Source organism: Tupaia chinensis, unplaced genomic scaffold, assembly GCF_000334495.1.
Source record: "Tupaia chinensis unplaced genomic scaffold, TupChi_1.0 Scaffold000617_2, whole genome shotgun sequence".
NCBI lineage: Eukaryota > Metazoa > Chordata > Mammalia > Scandentia > Tupaiidae > Tupaia > Tupaia belangeri.
In genome coordinates this window covers 1529645-1540948 of record NW_006160137.1, presented here as the reverse complement: position 1 = coordinate 1540948, position 11304 = coordinate 1529645, and the positions used below count along the sequence as shown (strand labels likewise).

Sequence of the window (11304 nt, the reverse complement as noted above, 5' to 3'; positions counted from 1 at the left end):
GGGGGGGTTGGGAATCTTTAGATAAACACATTTCTCCATATAGCACAATCAAAATACCTGATCTTTTCTAGAGGTGAACAAGACCATATAAAAAACCATTCTTTTAATAAATATCATAGAAAAACTTATTCGACTCACCTGCATTTCCCCAAATCTGTAGTATGACATTTTATACATAAGGCAATTCAACAAAGTAGGGGATCCTGCTTTGTCTACACGGAATTCTCCCTGTGGGGTGAAATAATCACTTTCCTGAAAGAAAGAAATCAGAAGTTTCCGTATCAGTTCAATATAACACAACCAAAGCTATAAGGTTCCCTTTTATATTTCATTTTAAGAAGCAGCTTTTGTGGGATCTTCATAAAATCATACTCAGTCATACCTCAAAAATTTAATCCCCTATTTTAAACCATGTTATGAGGCCTTAATAATTTAAAAAGAATGGTGCCAAAACCATGAGTTACTAAAAATGTAAGACTGGGTCTTTCCAATTGTCCTCTGCTCATTTCTAATACCCCTTTTTTGTAGTTTCCCTAAATGTTCTTCCCAAATTTTCCCACATGAACTGTAAAAATGCTTATTTGGGGGGGGTGTTTTTAGAATAAATTCCTATAATTTTTATTAGGTTAATTTGTAAGTTGACCTCCCTAGGAACAATTTGGCATGCTAGATAAAAATAAATTTTTGACCCTGAACTTCCTTACCCAGAAATGTACAGAAATAGCTCTACATGGGTGAAGTAATCAGTGTAGCAAACTATTTACCCTACCACTGTTTATGAGACTAAAAACTTTGGAAATAATCTCAGTGTCTATCGACAGAGGTAAATTAAATTATGGTATGCACACACAAATTGTAACACACACTGTAAATGTTAAAAAAAAAAAAAAAAGAAAAAAAAGAAGTTCTTCATACCCTAATATGGAAAGTCATCAAGGGTACTGTGAATTAACAGTGTATACTTAAGTTTCACTACTACTGGACATGTGCAGTCTTCAGAAAGAGACAGAGACAGAGAGAAGGCTTGAGAGAGAGGGAGTGTAAGAAATCACCCCCCACCCACAAGGATGGCTGTACTGTAATCCCTTCTCCTCCATTCTCCTGGCAGGATTTTGGGCATACACGCACATGCACCCAGTGGGACTCAACTATGCAGCCAGTCATATGGGATCCACCACTCTAACCACTGTGCCACCTGCTGTACCACCATGCCCTTTTTTCTGTTTTAATTTTTGTCTGACAAAACTGTATGTTTATGGTGTACAACATGCTTTGAATTTTTTTTGAGAATTTTTTTTTTCCGCTATAGGGCGCGTGCGCTCGCCAGACAGACAGAGAGAGACATAGAGACAGAAAGCGAGAAATCACTCCCCAGGGGGGATGGTCACGCCGCAATCCCTTCTCCTCCATTCTCCTCTCGGGATCTTGGGCACGCACGCACACGTGCCCGGCGTGAGAACATGCTTTGAAATTTGTATTCACCATGGAATGGTTAAATTGACCTAACATATCCATTATTTCACATACTTACTTTCTTGTGATCAAAGTAAAAATCTGCTCTCTTATAACCCAGCTGAAGTAAGTAATACAGTATCACAGTGGCTGCTAAGCTGAATACTAGAGACATATGGGAAGACATAGGGTTTAGATCCCAGGTGGATCTAAAATGTGAGGCACACCCATAGCTGTAATGCTAGGAGAATTTCAATATAACAATATTCTGTCTGGGGGGCCAGCCAGTGCTGCAATTTAACATAATAAAAGCTAATACAATGCTAAGAGATGCTGGATACACATGGGAAGGTCCTAGGTTCATGTCCCTAGGCCTCCCTAGCGTACACACTGGGAACACATGCATATTCCCATGAAATGGTTTGGCTAGTTATTGGAGATGCCTATCTCTCTATCTTTCCCTCTCATGGAAGAAATAAACTCAAAACGTCCCTGCCCCCAAAAGGGGGCAGGGGGAAACCTGTCAAGGGTCCTTCTCATAAAGTAAATAAAGTTTAAAAACAAAAAACAAAAACAAACAAACAAAAACACCACAAAACTATTCTCTTAGCAATTTACAAGTACTTACTAATACATTGTTATTAACTATAGAGGGACTTTTATCTTTCGTGTGGATATAACTTTATACACCTTATTTTTGAACTAGTATGAATATATTATCTATTCATAAAGTTGAAAAATAATGAATTTTAAAAGCACAAAATTAAAAGATTTTTCTCTATATAAATGTTCAAAGCTTATGTCTGTAAACAAGGGCCTATTATGTTATAATTTTAACACTGCCCAATCAAATTCACAAATTTAACACTGCCAAATCAAAATCATATTCTAGGAGAACTAAATCTCAAATGTTAATTTAATTCAAGAAAGTAATGATTATTAATCACATCTAGGGGAAAATGCCTCAGCATGTACAGTTGACCAGAAAATCTGAGGCTTTTCTTTATCTTTACCAAGTGACAATCTTTCTCCAAAGGTTCTTTTATTCTGCATTAGTAGCAAGTCTTACCCTCACCTTCTGTGCCTTCATCATGAAAAGCACAATGCTGGATGCTCACCCTCTAAGTCACAGCTGAGTGAGAGATAAAACAGAACCTATCTACAAAGCAGGTAGGTATATGTATATGTGATCTGATGACCAGCACAGAAATGGGTGCAACAAGAAAAGTCTGGCTTCTGGACAGGTGACAAGTGTGTGGTAGAACAGGTGTTCCCAGAAAGGAAACAGTAAAAACTCAGGTGTCAGAAGGAAAGAAACCACAGGCCAGTTTTAGGGAATAGAGCAGATTGGTAGAATGAAAGAAGTTGGTAGAGGAACAGAAAACAAAGTAAGGTGAGATATGAAGACGCAAAGGAGTTGGAACTTAATACTAAAGTTCCAGCACAAAGATGTTCTAGCACTGGTCTAACCACTGGGCTGAGACCTCATCTGTAACACATTACGACAAACTCTTATAAGAGCAATATAAGTTATTCTTGGCATCTTCATTAGTAATAGTCTAGTCTGCCCTCATCATTGTTAACTCCAGACCCTAGAACAAGATTTAGTGCTCAATGCATGTATCCTGCCCACAGCACAAAGCTAACAGTTTAATTCCATCCCATGTCTGCTTGGTTTCAGGGCCCAGTCCCATAGTCTGCTGAAGGCTTTTAAGGCAAAAAATGACATACCGCCATACTGCACTGTGATCAGTAATAAGACCAAACTGTCTTATTTCAGGCTTACAAACATAAGGATCAGTAATAGGATAAAGATAATGGAAACAAAGTGCTTAAGAGGCTGCGAGCAACCAGAAGCAAGAAGTCTTGGCAAGAGACTCTCTCTCTCTCTTCAGGGGAGAATAGGAGAGAACAGAAGTATTATTAGGTCTGACTTTCAGAAGTTTTAAACCCAAGATATACTCTATTTTTAATAAGAAAAACAGTCAGGATAGGGAACTAATTTAGGGTAGGGATGGAAACAAAGCAATAAGCAACAATTACTTGGATGGTTGAGCTATCTCTCATACACATGGAATTATCCAGTTTCTTACCCGAATGTCTTTTGGATGTTCCCCTTCAGCTATCCTAACCATCCAAAGAAATTTATTGATATCATCACCAGAATAGCCAATAACCCCTCCAAAAATAACCAAAACATAATCTACATCCAGAGTTCTCATGATTTTATAGGCTGCTGTTTCATTAGATGACATAGCTTTTCCCACCTATAGAATTAAAAAAAAGAATGATTAACACTTACACAGTATATTAACAATAAAAATGCAAATTTTTCCACAAGCTGAAATTTATTTCGAGAGTTGAATGTACATGAAATTTATTTTGTAGATATGGGTTCCCAAGAATTCAAGTTTATTTAATTTAAACACATCATGTACTATAACCCATTTATGGCGGAAATGTCAAAAGCAGAATGCAAGTTATAATATTTTGCTAATAACCAAGTTCCATAAAATTAACATTTTAAATTGATAGCAGGTAAGCCTAAAAGAAACGATTTCTCACAATGTTAGGCCACAGTCAGCCAATAATCTTGCTAGCACACGAGGGCTTCAGAAAGTTCATGGAAAATGTGTAGTATGAAAACCTATTCATGGACTTCAAATTTTTGTACCAAAATAAACTTGTATATCAATTCCATTTTTTCACTAACTTTTGAAACTACCCTCTTATATCTCTCTCTCCTCTCCCAGTCTAACAAACATCTGATAACTAGCTACAACACTAATTACAAATAGAATTCCGTTGGTCAAGACTGCTTTCTCTATTCCAAATCTTTTAAAGTATAGGGTAGCGATTATCTTAATATATGTAGATTATTTAATAGTTGGAATGAACATATTTTGCATACTCATATAATACAGTGTACTTGCTTTATCTACTTGCAAATAATTTTCTTAGCTTATAAAAGAGAAAAATATATGTCAAACATTTAAAAATTTCATATTTTGCCCAATTCTTCATTAATCTGAAGATACCATGAAATATACTAAAAATCAGCATACAACTCAGAATATTTATATAAATGTAAAAACCACTATTAAATAACAAACTATTGGGTTGTCAGAAAAGTCACAATACATTTTGCATAGAAAAGTAGAAAAAATACATGACTTTTTCCAACAACCCATTAAATAAATATACTTTGCACTTACTTTACTGAATACATGTGTAAACAAGTATTTGTGAATTCCATAGCAAATACTTTCACACAAATTTAATCACAAGTGAAGCTTGGCTGCTAAGTAGTAAATGAGGACTGAGTTTTGATCTTTTGTTTATCAAACACTTACGAGTGCTATGTGGCTGTTATTCCAGGTGTTATTATCCACCAAAGTAGTTCTGTTAGCCATTCCAGCTATCTGATAGCCATAATCCCACCAAGACATCACTCGGGCATGTTCATCTGTGTTTTGTCGTAGCCAAAAGTAAGCTTCTCTAAAATCGTCTAAGATATTCCTGGTGCTGAAAAGAATCACAATCTTCTTTTAGATGAGATCTTACTAACTGTGAAAAGATAACTTAAAAATCTTGGGATGCTAAACCAAAGAGTAACCTCACATTATAAGGATGGTAGTTAAAAGCCAATGCCGGGACCAGCAGATGACATAATGGTTACATTGTTGGACTCCCAAGTAGTTGACCATGGCTCGAGTTAGGACCTGGCATCTTAAAACTCATGCCGGGCACGTGTGCATGCATGCCCAAAATCTCAAGAGGGGGATAAGGGAGAAGGGATTGCGGTGTGGCCATCTCTCCTGGAGGGTGATTTCTCGCTTTCTGCCTCTCTGTCTCTTTGTGTCTCTGGCGAGCACACGTGCCCTATAGTAAAAATCTCTCTTAAAAAGAAAAAAAAGTCAATGCCAATACAAAAATTAAAAAGGAAATCAATGAAGCAGTAGATTAATTCTTCTCAAGTTAACATGCATATCTTATTTAAACAAAGCAGATTCTGATTCAGTAGCTGTGGAGTAGCTGGATGTCCTGCAAGTCTAATGAGCTCACAAGGAAAGCAGAAGCTGAAGGCAAAGGCAATTAACAAAGCAGTTATTCTTAAATTTTTTGCTGCAACAGAATCATCTGGGCCTGTTAAACCACAGTTTGCTGGGCCCTACTCTCAGGTTTCTGATTTAGACTTGGATGAATAATTTGTATTTCTGACAAGTTTCATGGTAGTGCGTTTTCAAAAAAATACATGTATATCATTACGTATACAGATACATTTGAAGTATATGAAAGACTATGATTACTATCCAGTCCACCAAAGGTCGGGGGGAGACAGGTTATACAAAAAAAAGAGATTCAGGGCCAACAGTGACATAGTGGTTAAGGTAGTTAGATCTTGCATGCCTAACTGCAATAGTTTGAGTCTTGGCTCCGGAGACTTGAAAAATGTGCTTGTGGGGAGCCAGCAGGGGTATGGTGGCTAAGGGTGCTAGACTCCCACATGGCCTATCGTGGTTCAAGTCCTGGGCATGGAGGCTTGCTTTCTTACCTTCTTTCTCTGTCTCTCTCTGGAAATATTTTAAAAATAATAATAAAGTTAAATAAAATAATTCTTTTTTTAAAAAAAGAAAACATGCTGGGTGCTTATACATACACACCCAAAACTTCAAGAAAAGCATGGAGGAGAGGGGACTGAGGTGTGGGTATTGCCACTAAGAGGTGCTTTCTCACTCCCCTCCTTCCCCAACCTTGGCCAGCATGCACTATATAGCAAATTTTAAAAAACAACAAAGATTTACATAGAGAGCTACATATACAATGCTGTATCTTTTGAGATCCTCCATAACTCCTCAAAAAAAACCAAACTGAAACAAAACCAAAAAACCACTAAACAAACAAAAAAACTCAAACGGAACATACAAAATCTTTTTGTAGTCAAATAATATTCTTACCCATCATGATTATAAGAGGCCAGGACTACACTTGGACTGGAATAGGCATTGCTTGTGACCCAGGTACAGTGGACGGCAAACATCATCAATAGCATCAGCATCAACATGGTGACAATGCTTTTTATATTGGGACCTAATCCCTCTTCAGTTTTCTCCTGCTCAGTTACATGCTTCCTCACTTTACCTGCCTGAAAATATAAAACACTATTTAGATAAAGTCATCATTTGACTTGCTTAATTGAGACACTCGGGGGGGGGGGAATTAACCTATTAATTTAAACCTACAACTCAGAAAATATATAACCATCAGGTAGTCTCGTGTGGGTAATAGAATAGTTTCCAAAAATCATCAGAGTACACTCAAAAGTCCAATGTGAATCTGAAGGTTTCCGGGAAATACACTGAAACCAGGAGCTGGTTACAGAGCAAAATAGTATTTCCAGTAAGAAGCTGCTTTCAAATCTGACTGTCCTTATGTTTTAATTAAATACAAGAGATAATTAAATGACCCCATACTGATAACATAAAATGTTAATATACAAAGCCTTATACAATCTTAATTCTGCAACTTGAAAACAGCAATGCTGAGCCATAACCCAGACCCTGTAGGATTTCTGTATATGAAGAAATGCATAAAAAAAAAAAAAATCAGTCTTCCAATTTTCAAAACCTAACACCAAATAATTTGTTAAAATTAGGATGATCTTAAATACACACACACACACACACACACACACACACACATAAAGAAAAAAAAAAGAGAGAGAGAGAGAGAACATACCCCAGAAGAGAGAACAGGAGATTAGTCAGGAGTTCTAGATTACAAAGCTGATATATACCATAAAACAACAAAACAAAAATGTAACAATAAACAAAAAGCAGGCACATATTTTACTAACAAAAATTTTAATGAATTATACTGATTTTATAGTAGTGAAGGAAGTTAATACCTATACGGGGAAGTTTCATGCTTACCAGTATTTTAAAACCTTGTCGATAGTCAAACAGCAAAGTTAATCATGTCATCCAAGACACGTTCCCTAACTCTCGCAAATCTTTTCTCCGCTACACTAAATAAATTCGGGCTCTGTTATCTGAGACACTATAGATTAGAAACAAACTGAATTCTATCAGCAGTCTGGAAGCTTTTAAAAATTTTTTTTTTCAAATTTTGAACAAAGGCTGTGGCGCTCCCCAGAGAAAAGGGAGAAAGAGGGAAAAGGAAAAAGCACCCTGGTGGGGCAGAGTCATGCCACAATCCTGTCTCTGTTTCTCCCTCCAGTTGCACAACCAGTGTGTTTTTCAAGGCACTGGCCAGGATCTGAATCATAGGGCTGGCCATACGGGATCAATCTACCTTAACCACCAGCCCAAGGGCTGCCCTGAACATTTTCCTTTGTAAAGGCACTTTATTTTTTTTCATTTTTCCATTCAGTCAACCAAGTATCACTTTCAAACAGCTTTCAAGTATCATTTAAAAAGTTATACTGAATATAGACCTCTAACACAGGCGCTTGTCTACACAATTTCAGAAAGATTTATAGTGTCAAATCTCATGCTATTTACAGAGCACCAAGTTTTCATTCTTAAAAATGGAAGCATATTGGGAACCAGCAGTTAGCGTAATGGCTATGTCGCTGGACTCCCACATAGTCGACCGCGGTTCGTGTCCCGGACCCGGTGGCTTAAAAACTCACGCCGGGCGCGTGTGCGTGCGTGCCCAAGATCCCGAGAGGAGAATGGAGAAGGGATTGCGGCGTGACCATCCCCCCTGGGGGGGTGATTTCTCGCTTTCTGTCTCTATGTCTCTCTCTGTCTGTCTGGCGAGCACACGCGCCCTACAGTGAAAATCTCTCCAAAAAAAAAAAAAAAAAGTAATCATATTAATAAGCCTAAAGTACTTAGATAACAAGTGACCAAAAGAAGAAAGAATTACTTCTCTGGGGGCTGGCAGGTGGCATGGTGGTTAAGGCCCTGGACTCCAACATGGCTGACTAAGGTTCTTACATTCTATATTCTTACTCTGAGCAAAAGACTGGCTAGGATTCAAATTTTGTAGCAAACAGTGGAGGCAAATTAGAGAAGTTAGTTTGTCTACATCCTTATTTAACCACATTTCTCATTGAATATAGCTTACTGTGGTAGAAAAAATAGGAAAGCATATAAAAATTTTAAGACTTTACTTTAGATTGCCTACCTTATCATACAGATTTCCTGGGTTTCTTTTATCATCTTCATCGCTGCTATCCTCCACAGGTGGGTTTTCCCTTTTCATGTCATCTCCCAAATAGTGCTCAAAGACATTTGAGAAGGCAATCGCAGACAGCATGCAGACGACTGGCGTCAGAGTCAACATCAGCCGCACCATCACTCCAGCGAAGTACACAGCGCTGATTGCATATAGAGCAACTGCAAAGACAAGTTCTCTTACACACTTCAGAAAAAAAAAAAAGTTTGCAGGAAACTGTACAAGACATTTAATGCCATAGCACAAAACAAATCTGACATTTAATGCCAAAGCACAAAACAAATCTAAAAGTTGACAAGTGCCTCACAAGTCAAATTGTTTTTAAATTGGCAATACTGGCAACCTGATTAATAGTCATACTTAGAAATTATAACCAGTGTGGACTAAATGAAACTAAACATCAATAGTTTAGAGAAATGTATCATATTTCAACATTATAGTTACAAGGAATTAGGTTTCATTCATTATTTATCAGCAGCATTACATATGTTATATACGTGAAAATATATTTGTGCATTATAACATTATTACAGGACTAAATAAGGTCTATGAAAAACCAGTACAAATACCTGGCAAAAATCTACTTTAAAGCACAAATGAGATGAGAAGAGCATTATTAATCCATGGAACAAAATGTAAAGTTTCTGCCAGGAAACTTGTTAAAATTTGAAACTAATTTCCCATAGCCAGAGCATTCTAGATAATGTGCTAACCATTAGAAAAGGCTTTACCATTTCTGGCTGAAGCCTATGACTTTACAAAGTCAATGGGTCATTTGAGCTCCTAGCTCATCTGAAGCTAATTAAATGTCTGTCTTCTGACTATAAAACCCATTTGTTACACCACATCCTTGAGTTGTATAGGTCAATGGATCTGTGTATACATACATGCCTATGTGATTACCACCCAATATCAAGATACTTTTATACCTCCTCGTATTTCTTCTCAGTCAATAAACTACCCCCCAACCATAAAAAAGGTAATCACTATGTGGACTTGTAGTTTTTTTTTTTTTTGGAGAGATTTTCACTGTAGGGCGCGTGCGCTCGCCAGACAGACAGAGAGAGACATAGAGACAGAAAGCGAGAAATCACCCCCCAGGGGGGATGGTCACGCCGCAATCCCTTCTCCTCCATTCTCCTCTCGGGATCTTGGGCACGCACGCACACGCGCCCGGCGTGAGTTTTAAGCCACCGGATCTGGGACACGAACCGCGGTCGACTACGTGGGAATCCAGCGACATAGCCATTACGCTAACTGCTGGTTCCCTGGACTTGTAGTTTTTTTCATTCTTGTATTTCGCAGAAATGGGATCATATAAAAATGTTCTCCTTTGCATTGGCTTCTTTTATTTACCCATACTGCTCTTTTAGTAACTGTTACACTGTACTGTACTCCACTATACAAATATATAACTTTATCCCTTCTATTCCTGATGACCTTCAGGAAGTTTCTAATTAGAGGCTATTATGGATAGAATCGCTATGTGCAGCCGGAACATGCCTTTTGATAAATATAAGCACTCACTTCAATTGACTATATACATAGGAATAAGATTTGGTGTGTTATGATGTGGGCATACATTCAAGTTAAATCTTTGTGAATTAGGCAGTCTTAGCATGGTCTTATTCAGAGTCCTTCAATCTAGATAAACTAAAGGAGAATGAGCGTCTTCCTGTTTGAACTATGTTGTACTGCTCTTATTCTCCTGACTTCACTCTGGAATCCTCAAGTGTTGCTCATGGTCCCAGGCCCTTATCTGTACAAGTTTGAAATCCTCGTACTACAAATTTTTGGGCTGTATTGATTCCGCACATGTTACAAAGCTTTACCCAGCCTATTTATTTATTTATTTATTTATTTATTTATTTATTTATTTTTAAAGAGATTTTTGTTACAGGACACATGCACTTGTTGGAGAGACAGAGACAGAGAAACAAAAATCGAGAATTCACTCCCCTGGGGGTGATAGCCATGCTGCAATCCCTTCTTCTCCATTCTCCTCTCAGGATTTTGGGCATGCACGCACACGCATCCGGCGTGTCAAGCCACTGTGTTTGAGACTCGAACAGCGGTCAGCTATGTAGGAATTCAGCAACATAACCACTATGGAATCTGCTGGTCCCCAAGCCTCAGTTTTTATCATACATAAAAAAGCAACCATATACTTCTTATAATAATTACATCATGTAGAAGCCTTCAGGGTCTACTTATTTTGCCATTTTGAGTATCAAATCACAAACTTCTAAATATTTATATTTTATATTTCAAGTCTTACTAGTTGGAAACATACACAAATCTATCACTGAAGAGAGTGGTTACTGAAAAGTGACCCTTATTCCATCATAAAATATGTTTTCCTCTAAAATTTGGACAATGGGTGTCCTTGGAAACATCTTCTTACTTAAGCAAATCTAGCTTGGAGAATTAATTCAAGACTCTTCTGTGAATAGTAGTAACTTTCAATTCTCAATCAGGCTACAATGATTAACATTAACCCTCCAGAAAACACAACTAAATGTAACACTTACATACTAGTCCTAAAAGAGTTAATTAGAATATATATAAAGCAAATTCAGGGCCGGCAGGTGACGTGATGGTTAAGGATGCTGGACTCCCACATGGTTGACCACGGGTCAAATCCTA

The 11304-nt window shown here is 37.5% G+C and overlaps 1 protein-coding gene across 1 annotated transcript in view; it reads right to left on the bottom strand.

Moving 5' to 3' along the window:
* STT3B (STT3 oligosaccharyltransferase complex catalytic subunit B) overlaps nucleotides 1-11304 on the bottom strand; it is a 75879-nt gene that overhangs the window by 10327 nt on the left and 54248 nt on the right. The window contains exons 9-13 of the mRNA XM_006158959.2: nucleotides 8608-8819; nucleotides 6411-6598; nucleotides 4806-4977; nucleotides 3546-3719; nucleotides 139-252 (exon numbers count right to left, since the gene is read on the bottom strand). Of these exons, the coding sequence (XP_006159021.1) occupies nucleotides 139-252; nucleotides 3546-3719; nucleotides 4806-4977; nucleotides 6411-6598; nucleotides 8608-8819 (860 nt within the window). The remainder of the gene's footprint in view (nucleotides 1-138; nucleotides 253-3545; nucleotides 3720-4805; nucleotides 4978-6410; nucleotides 6599-8607; nucleotides 8820-11304) is intronic.